This window comes from Populus trichocarpa, chromosome 17 (genome assembly GCF_000002775.5).
Source record: "Populus trichocarpa isolate Nisqually-1 chromosome 17, P.trichocarpa_v4.1, whole genome shotgun sequence".
Classification (NCBI taxonomy): domain Eukaryota; kingdom Viridiplantae; phylum Streptophyta; class Magnoliopsida; order Malpighiales; family Salicaceae; genus Populus; species Populus trichocarpa.
In genome coordinates this window covers 2,104,049-2,118,392 of record NC_037301.2, presented here as the reverse complement: position 1 = coordinate 2,118,392, position 14,344 = coordinate 2,104,049, and the positions used below count along the sequence as shown (strand labels likewise).

At 34.4% G+C, this 14,344-nt stretch overlaps 2 protein-coding genes across 8 annotated transcripts in view; both read right to left on the bottom strand.

Annotated features, from left to right (window-relative positions):
* Positions 1-14,344, bottom strand: part of LOC18106927 (ATPase family AAA domain-containing protein At1g05910) — a 53,157-nt gene continuing 38,813 nt past the window's right edge. For all 7 annotated transcript variants that reach the window (XM_052448366.1, XM_052448367.1, XM_052448368.1 and 4 more), the window contains one exon: positions 1-172. In XM_052448366.1, coding sequence (XP_052304326.1) covers positions 133-172 — 40 coding nt within the window. In that variant the 3' untranslated portion in view covers positions 1-132. The remainder of the gene's footprint in view (positions 173-14,344) is intronic.
* LOC18106928 (NAC domain-containing protein 83) lies at positions 8,514-9,829 on the bottom strand. Its single transcript, XM_006372822.3, has 3 exons — positions 9,626-9,829; positions 9,044-9,309; positions 8,514-8,936 (listed from the first exon to the last, which is right to left on the bottom strand). The coding sequence occupies exons 1-3, from the start codon at positions 9,765-9,767 to the stop codon at positions 8,580-8,582; spliced, it is 765 nt and encodes a 254-aa protein (XP_006372884.3). The 5' UTR covers positions 9,768-9,829; the 3' UTR covers positions 8,514-8,579.

Sequence of the window (14,344 nt, the reverse complement as noted above, 5' to 3'; positions counted from 1 at the left end):
TTTCACTCTAATTTTTTTGCATTGAAAAGAAAATCCCGACTTTACATCAGCTACCTGCATGATTTCTTTTTTTTTTGGGTTCCTTTTTCATTTTTCTTTTATCCTCTGGTTTAAGGGGAAAAGGTATTGAGTTCAGAAGTTTGCAGTGTTCTCTGCAAATTTCACCAAAAACCTCAAAATTGAGTATCTGGGGCCATCTTCAACTCCTTTGTCCATGGTTTCGAAGATTCCCTTCATTATACGAGTGTAGAGCCTTTCAAGCAGTGGCATGCCATAATTTTCTGTGCGCTCCACGAAAAGCCGCTTGATGTAATCCACGTGGCTTGATACTTCGGCTTCTGACATTGTAACATCTTGGGATCCACTCCCTTCGGTGTGACCAGAAGCTTCTCCTCCTGAAGTTTCATGTCGACTGTCATCGGCTGAAGAGGACTCAGGTCTGTCTGGATTCATATCATCTGCCCCGGCTTCCTCTGGCGGCTTTGCCTGTACTGAATCCTGATGCCGTGATTTATCTTCTGCTGTTGAAGCTGTTTTTCATGAAAAGTATAAAATGATCAGAGAGTTGTGTCCGAAGAGCGATCATGGAAAATTAAATAGTTCAGTCAAAGGATAACATTAAATATAACAAATCTAGGAAAATTAGGAGTTAAAAACTTCAGATAAAGGACACGAGCTGAAGAGAATGCTAGTTCGGAATATGGGCTGTGAGATAAAATTCATGTATTGAATAGAAAAATTCAGATTTCTGGCTTCAGGATTTAATTGTCAATATTTACGAGAGGTTTTTCTAACAAGGAAATGAAATTTGAAAACATGAACTACAAACAGGTCAAGTCTATTATACAAGAAGTCGGTAGCTGAGATTAGTTTTACTTGCTACTGATCTATTACATCAGTATCCGCACCAAAATTCAGCATGTAAAATGTGTCTTGCAACTTGACATGTTTCAAGACATCATTCAGATAGGTGGGAAAAACGAACAGCAATATCATAAGGACAAAGTATATAGCATTACCAATGAACATACCAGCACAAGTAGCATCAGCATTTTTCTTCTGCCTTTTCAAGGCCTCGTAGCTTTGATCCAGATTAACATCAGGCTGGACGTTGCGTAGCCTGGCACTTGTTCTAGTAACAGTTCCAAGCTGCACAACTGGGGTTGAAGGGAAAATAGATCCCCCTAAATCATCTGGTATTTGTACAGGACCCCCTTGAGCAGCAATCTTGTCACAGTATGTGACAAGCGCAGGGTCCATCTGTGACAACATTCCATGCACCTGTAAAATATTATGAAAAGGGATTCATCAAATGATGCTTTAGGTGATAGGACAAAATGAGAGGAAAAATCATAGAAAACCAAAAGGCATGGAAACTTACCGCATCCCGAAGCTCATAACCTCTACTGACAATCCTAGCTCCATTGTAATCATCTCCATTGTACACCTATATTAGAGACATGCACGCCAAATTTAAGCATGAAATAGATGCACTGACCAGAGGTATAGTGGTGTTAAATTATTCAATGGAAGGAGAACCTAGAAATAGAATTAAATGAAGCTAGGAACAAAACACACCTTTGCATTGGTCACAATGAGATCAATGTCTTGCAGGAATCCTGAGCATGTGATATATTGACCAGAGTCAACACGCTGCAGCATGGTAGCCATGTCCATAGGGTTCTGGATTATAGAGCGAGGTTGGAGCATCCTCTTCAGTGACAGGATAATGAAAGGCACTAAATCGTTTGTCATACAACATCCTGCAGCAAAGAAGTTAGAATGTTAAGTGTAAACAGTGAAAGGAAGCACAAATACTGTACAGAGACAACCAGCTTGTATGTAACAAGAAACATGTGCTGTAACAACCAATGGAGTGGGATGATCATAGGTTGATGTAATTTCAAATGCAGACAACATAGCAGACCTTGCTAGGAAACACCCCCCCCCCCTTCCTCTCTCTCACGAGCGAGTGCACAGAGACATACAGTCTACTCGCGCTTTCTTGACCTTATCCCTCACCCAGATCACTTTTCATTGATTTCATTCTCTTCTGGATCTTAAACGTTCACTATATCTCTCATCTAGCTCCTCTCATCTCTCTTAATTTGGTTTGTAACCACATACTTGACTCTCCCATCCTCTTCATTTATTTTGAAATTTGATTCTATTCAGTAAAAATTAGACGTGATTTGTTCAAAAGATAAGAGATTCAAGAGTGTCATGGGTATTGCCTACGGGAAAGGCATAGGAGAACCAATTCCAAGTTCACCAACTTTTTTAACAATCTGCATTTGGCTTTAATTAACTAGACGAATTGAAATATGCTCCATGACGACTGCATTTTATTAGAACCCACTTGCTGGACTAAATTGAGACCATTTAAATAATGCTACAAAGTGAAACAACAATCAAAAATTTAAAATTTCTTGTTGCATGAAGAGGCACATGCGCATTCGGCGTAGAGCATGCTGCTCAGCTTCTATCTTGGCTTTTAACTCTGAGGCCTTTGGGCCACTCGCCACTTTTTGTGCCTTGTGAAGTTCAAGAAAGGGTGCAGATCCTTGTGATTTCTTGGTCACGTCCTCCACCACAACTGATAAGGCAGCCTCAATTAAACGGTCAAAGAACAAAGATCTGTTTTCAGTTGATGGTTTCCCCACTTGATAGCTGACAACAGAAACTTAATATATAAACAAAATACTGGTTTTAACAAGGAAATTATTTGTCATCATGATTATGTAAAAATGGCTCACTAGAAAACAGGGTCTTTGCAGGCACCAAATGAATGCCATGCATCCATTTAAAAGCAAGAGAAAAAAACTAAAGGGTATTATACAAGCTTGCGTTGAAAGCCTTTTGATGCCTAAAGATTGCCTTCCTATCAGCTATGGTGGATTACAATGATTCCAAGAAGTCTTAATATAAGCATAATAAGGTTAGATAGTCCTTTCTGTTTGGGCAAATATGTAACATAATCTTACTTTGGAAAAACAAGAATGGATGTATAAAGTATGATATTAAAATGATGTTTAAAGTAAAGAATTTAAATTTAAGAGCAATATTACGAGCTAGAAAAATTATATCATAATGATTATAAGCAGCAGTACAGGGATTGCAACAGACAGTTGCTTTCAAAAATAAAACGTACGCTGAACGATGGGGAAATACCACCAAGGATGCACCATCAATTTCATGAAACCAGGACTTCTCTTAATTTTGGCTATACTAGCGTGCGTTGCAAGGGGAAGAAAGAGAGAAAGAGAGGGAGAATTCAACCACCACCACACCTGTGAAAGAGACAACAGTCGGCCAATTCAACGACCACCAAACCTTTGAAAGAGACAACAGTCAGCCTATTTTGACAGCTAGGAAAAGTCGTACTTACCGTTGAAAAGATGTAGCCGCTTCACATACTAGAATGGATTATATGCACCAATAATTTTTTTGTTTAAAATTAATCTAATTTATATAAATACCCTGACTCCACACAATATTAACAAAAAAAACATAAGAAAAGGATCGAAAAGCCCTTCAATCATTGCTATAAAAATTTTTATTCAAAAGATATTTTAATAATTACACTATGCCAAAAAAAAAAAAAAAGCAAAAAGGTATTTTAAACATTACACTAAGCAAATAAAAGGTTAAAAGACTTCTCCATTCATATCCAATCTTGTAATAGTAAAAATGTCTCGATGAAAAAATTATATTACTCTTTAAAGCAAGTTATAAGATTTAAATTATGAAGGTTTAAAAGTAATTTAATTGTGTGAATGAAAAATTGGTCTCTTTTAGAATTTTGTGTAATAATTCATCACTAATTTCTTAGTCATTAATTGCCTTTTGTTTTAACTCACAAAACAAAACCCAATTTTTCTTTTTCAAAGTTTTCTGCTTCTCTATCTATGGTATGTTACATGTTTTATTTAAGGGTTGTAATTATATGAATTTGTATGGTCAGGTAAGAGAAAGTTTTGATGATGATGAAAGTTTTGATGATGATGATTATTGTAAATTAATCCGGGTTAAAATTATATAGTCTTATGTGGTTGTAACAGACTTTGGATGGTTAGCCAACAAATTATGATGAATGAATGAATGATGAATTCTGAGAATCTCTCTCTCTCCCTTCTCTTCTTCTTCTTCTATGGATGCTAACCCCTACCAGCCATGGCTAGCCTTGACAGTGAGCTCCCAAAGTTCACCCAAATACTCGAAAGAAGTCCCAGTACGTAGGAACCACTTCAATTCAGCATGCAACAAGTTGATGTGCCAATGCAAGAGAATGTTATTTTACTGTGTTTAAATTTTAGGGTTTTTTTTAGTTTTTGTATTTTGTTGGTGCATTTTTTATGGTATATAATGATAAGGTTTTGATCTTTGTTTAATTTCTGTAATGCAAGTTGCTTGCTTTTAAGGCAGAGGTTGTTGAGATTTAGAAAAACACTAGAAATCGCATCTTGGTATCTGATTTTATTACTTTTATGTGTTAGTACGTGATCTTCTAATTAATGCAGTATGTGAATGTATTGCATGTTTGATTATGTATTTGTTCCTTAGAAAGAAGAACAGGAAAAGAAAAGGAACATGATAAAATTCAATCGTTGTATTTGTGCCATATAAAAGGAGATAGGATTTTAGTGCTATATAGGCAATCAAGGAATTGATACTATGATGTTATGAAGTTGATTCTATTTAATATCTTTATGACATGAATGACTAAGAAGGTGTTGATGCTGGCATAGCTTCGTAGTTTCTATCTCAATTCTCATGTCATGTGGGCCTTTTCCAGCTTGTTACTTGTTTTGAGTCTGAATTTTTTGTTACGTCGTTTTCTTGGCCCCAGTAGATACAAAGGACTTTAAGGCAAGTGGTTCTTCAATGACTTCATTAATAGCCATGGATGTAGCAGATGCATGGGAAATGTATATGCATTTGCATGAGCGGTTGGCCCTACACGTGCCTGTTGGATGGCATGGTTTTGTTTTTCATGAAGGATGCCCCCTTTTGGTATTGCATTGACTGTATCAATCTTGGCATGCTGCTGAATAAAAAACTTAGTTGTTGCCATTTCATGATTTTGTTTTCCTATGAACTGTGGTTCCCTCCGCACCTCTTGATTCATTTAGGCCACAGTACTGCTACGCTGTTTGTGCAGTCCCTCTGTGTATTTTATTTGTTGCTCTAAACAGTGGTTGAAATCCATGTGAATCTATAGTGTCCTTCCTTGAACTAATAAAATTCTGTATACTGTGCTGAAAAACAGAAGAATATTGGCAATTAAACGAATCCCAAAAATAGTTCTCCTCCACGAGAAGCTAATGCTATCAAAACTAGGCATGACATCTACTCGTACCAGGCCATTTAAAGCACCACAATGGCTTTTATCTGAAGCCACCAGGGTGAATGGAGGAGCATTGAGGGTTGGTTTTACTTACACCAACCCTGTTACGAGTCTGTTTGTTTACGCGGTAGAGATTGTGTTTCAATCAAAACACAGGAGTCAAGCGTTTGGTAATATCAAAAACGCTAAAAATAACCGGTGGGATCCATGCCAATTCACGTTTTGAACGCGACATTGGCGAAGCAGCTCCAGGCTGCTTTTTTAAATTTTGTATTCGCGTGCACAGTGCAATTCACTTGCACTGTGCACGCAAACACTGCAAATTCACTTGCACTGTCACAAACAATGCAAGTGAATTGCACTGTTCACTCGAACAGTGCAAGTAAATTGCACTGTTCCCGTGAACAGTGCAATTCACTTGCACTGTTCGGGTGATTTTTTTTTTTTAGTGTGTATAGTTTTTGTATATATTTTTTTTAAAAAAAACTAGTTTTACATTGTCATGTAAACAATATTTTTTTTCCTGAAAAACTAATATAGAGTGAATTAAATTCACTCGCACTGTAATATCAAATTAATTTTATTCCTGATAATATTTTATCTAATTTTATTGCACGCTCAAAAAATTATAGAAACTGTAGTTCTTGTGGAATGAATTTTGTACGTAATGGAATTGTAGATGGTTTAATGGCATAATAAAAAATATTTTATATAAAGTATTATTTATTTCATGAAGTAATAGTAATAGTTAAATCTACAATATTTAAATTAAAAATCATCAATTTTAATATATATATTTTAATTATTTTATAACCTCAATTTGAAAAGCATTTTTTTAACCAAACACATTAAACTACTTTTTCTTCAACCTCAATTTCAACTACAGTTTTAACCAAACACCTATTTTTTCAAACCAACCTCAACTAAAAGTACTTTTTATAAAACAACTTTTTTCAAACCACAACCACAAAAGCTACCGCAATACCAAACACACTCTACATCTGCTATAAAGAAACCTTCAAGCTTTGCATCAAGCTATAGATCAATTGGAATTTTTATTTGTCGCAATAATTAAAATTGTTAAGTAAAATTTTAAAATATAATTTATATTATTCTTAAATATATTTTATGAAAAAATTTTGAACTTAAAATTTATATAAATTTATATTATCTTATGTTTAATTTTTATCAAGTAAATAGAGATGGTGAAATTCAAACTTGTAACCATTTAATATCAAAATTCTAATATTATGTTAAAAAAACCGTTTCAACCTAATAATTTAAATTATTAAAAATATCTCAAAATATAATTAATTAATATTATTTTCTACACCAGCACTGTTCTTATTCCATGACGACCGACTGTTCCTATTCCTTGTTCCAATCAACATTGGGGTCTTTTCAATCATCTTGAACTCAGGAAAAATAAAACCACCCTCCTTTCCCTCACGTGTTGGGATGTTTCATACCTTAATTAGCGCGTGTAAGAGGACATTCCCCGATTAAGGATGCTATCATTAGGTCTCTCTCCTTTTCATTATACCCTCTAACCACTCATCAAATATTGTCTTTCGGGTTAGTGTAAAGGTTGCGTGTTGGCTACCAGTTGGATAGCTAGGAACACGAATTATTTGCTAATATTGCTAGTATTTGACAATACTAGCCAGTACACTTTTACAGATGATTTGTGGATACAGTCACTTGTGTTATGATTGGATCACTCACATTCATTTCCATATTCCATGCACCTTCTACAGTCGCCTTAAGGTATTTTTTGACCATCATCATCAATGATTGTACATGCATGGGTGCTTGCTCTTGTTTCCTTTTCACTCATTGAAATCTAACAAAAATCCACGTACCTTTTGACTCCTAGAGCTAAATTAGAATGAACGGAAGGATGCATTCAAATTTTTCACTGTACATATATACAACACTCATTGGAAGGATGTTAGATTGATAGTTATATGTAGGAATATTACTCATTTGCGTGAATTTTGACCCTGCAAAATTCAACAATGCGAATTAGAGCTGAATCTAAAAGTTACTTCTTAAAGAGAATGAGAATTATGATATTTAAATCTGTTAATATGAATATTAAAATCCTCCTTCACTCAATGGATTCAATTGATCTATCTGTACATATTCATACTTAAAGTCTTGATGTAAGAGTATTACGAACTTTATAACCGATAATTCACAATACGAATGTACTGTACGTCAAAAACTTAAAAGAAAAGTATATTTCTTTTTGTAAAAATAAAAAGGGTTGGAACTAATGTAATTAGATCTATGTAGCCGATTGATTGATGTTTGTTTACAAGTATTACAAACATACAACCTAGCTAAGTACAGTGTGACCTATACTTCACTATAAAAAAAATTTTGTATGTCAATAACTTTTAAGAAAATTACATTATTTTTTCATTATCCTTAAAATATATTACGCTAGATCACATGTTTCTCTTTAAGGTTGTTTGATTAGAGAACTTAATTTCAGTTGATGTAGATCCAAGAATATCTATAAATGTCGTTGTAGTTTGTAGCTTATAAACAATGTTGCATTAAAACAAGGGCAGCGAAATGATTGATAGGTTGAGGGTGTGGATCCAACACCCCCGTGGTATGATAAATAGATATTATTAAAAATTATTGATATCCCTAGAGTGACTGGGATTTACTATAAATACACATTATTTAACTCTAATTTGACATATAATGAAATAAAATTCATGATTCTTGTGAATATCAATAGAAATAATATTGCTGAACAACATTGAATTTGTGTATTTTAATTTCTTGTTTTCTTTCTTGTATAATATCCATCATTATTGTTGCAGGTTTCACAACAAATATCAAATAAAAAAAATGAATAGATGTTGATTCTTGTTTGAACAAATGTGTATTTAGTTTCTGTTGATATCCTAACTTGGCTACAAAGGATATTCCCCATTTTTACCAAAATAGTAGCATCAATGTATTTTAGCATGTATGAAGGGTAGTTAATCGGTATGGCTACAATTTTTAGCACCAAGAAAGAAGTACAACGTACGTAGTAAATGAGGGAACCAAGATAGAGGATAAACAAGTACTGAACAATCGTATTTATTTCTAACATAGCAATAATGACTACAGTAACAAAAGGCAACGAGACATCCTTCCCTATACCTAAACATGCACAAGCAATTTTTTCTTACATTCATAGCAACCTGGATTTAGATGCAACAAAATCCTAGTTCGTCCAAGACCAAAGACTAGGAAATGGGTGCTCATCACTGGGCTCTAACTTCTCTTGCTGCTCCACATAATAGTGACCACTACTAGTACTCGGTGGTGCCGGTAGAGAAGGATCATATGGAGATGGTGGTGACTGCTGCATATTGTTCCATTGATAATAGGATTGATGATGATCGTATCCTTCATAATTTGTAGGCAGTGAGGTTTGTTCCTGTTGCTGTTGCCCACCAACAAAATTGGTCGAACTACCGGCTTCGAAATCATTCCTCGATGAATATTGTTCCCTCATACTCTCCATCTCTTCTTGCACGCTTGGTTTCCCCTTATGCTTAATCTTGCAAAGCCTCCAATCCTAACAAAATGAAAGTAGGACAAATGAAACAAACAGAAGAAGATGCATATAATTAATTAAGACTAACTAACTTAGAACTGTGCACGCAAAAATATTAAAACTAGTACCGTGGTTCTTGATTCAAGGCTGTATTCATACATGATCCAATTAGTCTTGACGGCATTATTGCGATTTCTTTCATTGTCCTTGAACCTATGGAATTTTAAAGGCCTCTTGTTCCCCACAAGAAGTTGATCATCATTATTAGCATGTATTTTCTTGACATGGCTCGTAGCTTTCCACCATCCTCGACCGAGTACTTCCCTCGAATAGTTTGTCTCCCTCGTACAATAGTAGTATCTCTCACCATTGCTTAAAGGAGCGGTTTGATTCCCTGCATGTAACAATATTGTTAAAGAGATCTGACTTAAGCAGTCAGTTATCATAGTAAGGTATATAGAAACTAACATAAACTCAACATTGATACTGTAAATTTCAATGGATGGACAAGATCATGGAATATGATATTATCCCTCTAAACTTGAACCCTAGAAAATATATAGGTAGCCTGAAATTTGTACCATATAGTATAAATGCAAAAAAGCTTGAAAAAATCATTTCCACTATACCATTATTGCAAAGAAAAGGGAAGAAAAATCACGAGCCCTATATGCAGTAGAACAAAGAAATACATAGTGCATATTACGCACATTCAAGATCCTGTGGTTCACGCTCGTAAACATTTCTTTCGAGAATGAAATGAAGTGGCATTTCTTGGCCAGAAGCTTTTCTGTCTAGGACTTGGATGAGCTCTTCATCAGTGGGATTGAACCTGAACCCATGCGGCACCATCTTCGAAGTATATAACGAAGTAGTTTCCCTTTCGTTTTAGAGAGCTAATTCTCTGAAAAATGGCCTCCAATGCTGCTTCCTTAAATAGACCAAAGGGACTAAAAGGTAGATATAGCAAAATACTCAAAGAAGAAAGGCAAGCACAATTGACAATGACAGAAATCGCAACGAGAGATTCTCTATTTCCTGCTAGAAGTTATGCACAGTCCAGAAGGAGAAAAATGTTTTCATTGGCAATGACTTGAGAAAACTTTAATAATGGACTGAAAATTTAGCCTAAGAAAAGTATATGAAGCAGCGTCATTAAACCAAGATTAGACTGGTAGGTCAAACAAAAAAAACGTGATAATCTGATTCCGCAAAATAAGCTCCTATAAAAAATTTAAATTCGGTCCAATTGAACACAAGTGCCTTCTTATTGACATCATCCCATACGCCACAGGAGTGATAAACTGTTTCTCAAGGAAAGAAACCGGGGGGGGTTTTGAGAAGGTGAACAGGATGCTGTTTTGCTATAGCTTACGCCGTGTAAAAGGGTTAGAATTTCCCTAATTATCAACCTGGTCTTTCATTTTCCTATTCCTAGTTGTCACTTAAAGGTCTAAAGATTCATTTGCTGGAAAGTGAAGGGCTTGATTGGCTTGATTGAGCTCATGAAATGATCTCCACTAGATATATATTCTTGGGCCCAAAGTTGTATCGTATAATCAGCTAGGAAACTTCTTAGTTGCTAGTATTATTTTGTGCCAAGATCAGTATCTTCTTAGTAGCTAGCATTATTTTGTGACAAGATCAGTATCTTCCAGAAATTTATGATGGCCTGGCTAATCAGCATATGCAAAATATGCACGATAATTTAGAATTGATTATCTAAAATAATGATTCAATATATAAAATCCTCCCCCACAACTTTATAGAGGTATACACGTGCATTGTATTATAATTTGCACTCAAACTATATATGAAGGGTTGAATGACCTCTATACTAAGCTAGTGACACACTTTAGCACCAACATACCTATTAAAAAAAGCTTCACAAAACTATTCGATGTTATTCAACAAGAGAGTTAGTTTACATAAATATATTTGAAGAGGTTTAATGAAAAGATGTTTAAAGGGGAAGAAATGCTTGAACTTGTAACCTTAGCTTGTAGCCTTAGAGGCCTTGATAAGAGGAGTAGAAGAACATGCTCTCTAAAGAAAACTTTATGCTTTATCTGACAAACACTTGCTCAAATTTAAATAAGTTATGAAAAATCACATATAGGTAAAAAATATCAATTTGCTACAACATTGGCCTTTTTATTTTTACAAAAACAACCAGCATGAAAGACCTTTCAAGTAAAATTATTTTCCTATAAGGGATCAATCCACTTTCATTTTGTGTGTTTTAAGAATTTATAACTCCTTTAAATTAAAATAGAATTATCCACTCAAAGTTATCAAGTGATCAAAGCAAACATTTTAATATCACTTCCTAAACATGTTTCTTCTAAAAACTCCCTCTATAATTATCACTTGAATCACCTCAAGGAGCGTACCATCAATAAAAATATAGGTTTATTTTTTAAAATAAAAATAATATATTTCTCACATATATTTTTTAACTATAAATTTTCGGTGGAGGTTTTTAGACACTCTCCTTAAAGGTGATATAGTTGGTATTCAAAGATTAAAAATTAATGGTAACGAGATAAATATTCAGGAGAGGACCGGAGGAAACAGTCCGGCAATGGAATCTCGTTTCACGGTTTACAGGATTCAACTAAGGTAGGGGTGTTCACGGTTCGGTTCGGTTCGGTTTAGACGCAAAAAACCAACCGAACCGAATTTTAGTATTTTTGGTAAATATCAACCGAACCGGACCGGGAACCGGTTCAAACCGAACCGGTCCGGTTCGGTTTGATCCGGTTTTTTTTGGAAAAAAACCGGGAAACCTAATCCCTTAATATATAGGGTTTTTTTTTGTTTTTTCCGGTTTGGTTTGAACCGGTTTTTTTGGAAAAAACCGGGAAACCTAATCCTATCATATATGGGTTTTTTTTTTGTTTTTTTTTAAATTGGCTTAGCCTTACATTAAAATTTATAGCAACCTGAATTAAATCAAATGCAAATTAGCTGACTTTTAATATGCTTCTCAGAGTGATAAATCAATGCAAGATGCATGATCAAATTTGAACATCTCAAATTAAAAGTTTGTTCGCACTAGAAAAGTTAACATTAACAAGCGAATACATTAGCAACCAGCAATAAATTATCATAAACATCCGGCATAGTTTGAAGAAAAAAACCCAGCAACACCAGTCACCAGCATCCAAAAATTCCAGCAATGGCAGTATCCAAAAATTCCAGCAACGATAATGCTATAAAAAAACAATAGAAAATTAGCAACATATTAGAGTTCAACTATTGACATAATTAAGTATGCAAAATGTTAAGGATAATTAACAAGGTAAAGTAAATTAATTACCCAAAACAATTATATTCCAAGATTGCACCAAGCCACCAATACTACTTACAAACAATCAGTTGAGATTTTTAAACTTTCACCAAATTCTACAAAAACATAAATTAAAATGTTATATTAAACATATGTCAATAAACAATATTATAAAATAACTATATTTAAATTTGTAAGAGAAATTACCTGACTCAATCATCTCAGAATTTTCAATATAATCCATGAAGGTTCTAATGTTGATTGGAATTGGTGCTAAACTCAACCAATTCTGACAACAAACAAGTGCTTGCACTGTCGATGGAGATAAAGAGCTTCGAAATGGATCTAATATACGACCGCCAGTACTGAATGCTGCTTCGGAAACAACTGTAGATACCGGGATAGCTAACACATGTTGTGCCACCTTAGAAAGAATCTTGTATTTTGTAGCATTACACCTCCACCAACCCAAAATATCTAATTTAAAATCATTAGGATCCTCACAATCATCACCCAAATACCTCTCAACCTCATTTTTTTTTTTTGACACAACCTTCTTCCTCTAAATGTTTTTTGAATTCAGAAGCTAAGTCATCCACCATATCATCATTTACCACCGTTAAATCAACATTAACATTTTCATTTATACTAGTTCCAACACTAGGAACAACATCAACATTCTCATCAACATTCATATAATGCTCAAACAACCTCAACAAAGTATTTTTAACCTTAGTTGTAAAATTTCCAGCCTCTTCAACATCATACAATCTTCCAAAACAAAATCTCACATACTTCAATTTGAAACGTGGATCTAACACAACAGCCACATACAACAAAAAGTTTTGTGTATCTTGATCCCCCCAATATTTTTTATACTTTGCCATCATATTCTTGGCCATGTTACTTACATAAACATCTTCACTTCTACAAAGTTGAGATATGCTTGTGTGCATGGAAATCAATTCATGGAAGAAAGAATTAGATGTCACATACAACGAGCCAGAAAATTTCAATGTAACCGTGTAAAATAATTTCAAGAACTTGACAAAAGATCTAGCCTTTTCCCAATCTTCTAATGCAGGAAGACCTAAGTTTTTTTGTTTCCCTTGTGAATCAACCTCAAAGTAACTCAAATACCTAAGATCGGTTTCTTCTAACTTCATAAAAACCACATCAAATTTAACAGCCGCATCTAGCATCATATATGTAGAGTTCCATCTAGTTGCAACATCCAAGCAAACAGATTTTTTACTCCCAATTTTCAACCTTTCCGCACATTGATTAAAAACAAGTTGTCTAGAAGGAGAAGATCTAACAAACCTTACTCCATTTCTAATTTTAACCACTGAATCATCAATATCTTTCAACCCCACACATACAATAAGATTAACAATATGTGCACAACATCTAGCATGCATGAAGTCATTTGACAATATATTAGTTGCCCACCCAATTGTTACTCTTTTCAGATATTTTATTGTCAAATTATTTAAACTTGCATTGTCTACAGTAACTGTTAAAATCTTATCAATTCCCCATTCCAATAAACAACTCTCAATCGCTTGGCCAATGGTTTCACCTTTATGATTAGAAACTTGACAAAAGTTTAGAATTCTTTTATTCAAGTTCCAACCTTCATCAATCCAATGAGCAGTCCAACACATATAATTAATATTTTGGATTGATGTCCAAGTATCAGTTGTTAAACATAAACATTGATCCTTAAGAGCTTTCTTTAATTTCTCCTTCTCAACTAAATAAATTTTCAAACAATCTCTCCAAATCGTCAAACGAGAAGGAACATCAAATCTAGGCTGCATTACTTTACAAAATGATTTAAATCCTTGGTTTTCTATAAAGTTAAAAGGTAGCTCATCAAGTATAACCATTTTTCCAAGGGCTTTCCTACACTCTTCATAATTATAACCTACTGCCTTAACAGTCACCAAATTTTCCTCTCCATTATCACCCCCCTCTATTTTAGGCTTAGGTTCTAAAACTAGAGTTTTTTGTTTTCGATCAATGACAAAAGGAAATTTTTTGCATACACCTAGATGACTCCACATGTTACTAGTCCCATTAAGTATAGTATGACATACATAGTCTTTTCCACAATACTTACATGCAGCCCTAG

Bases quoted from the DNA above. Each gene is read 5' to 3' on its own strand.
- LOC18106928 (XM_006372822.3), bottom strand. From the start codon at position 9,767: ATGGTGCCGCATGGGTTCAGGTTCAATCCCACTGATGAAGAGCTCATC. The intron at 9,310-9,625 runs GTGCGTAATATG...TGTTACATGCAG, and splicing joins TGAACCACAGGATCTTGAAT to GGAATCAAACCGCTCCTTTA. The intron at 8,937-9,043 runs GTACTAGTTTTA...TCATTTTGTTAG, and splicing joins GCCTTGAATCAAGAACCACG to GATTGGAGGCTTTGCAAGAT.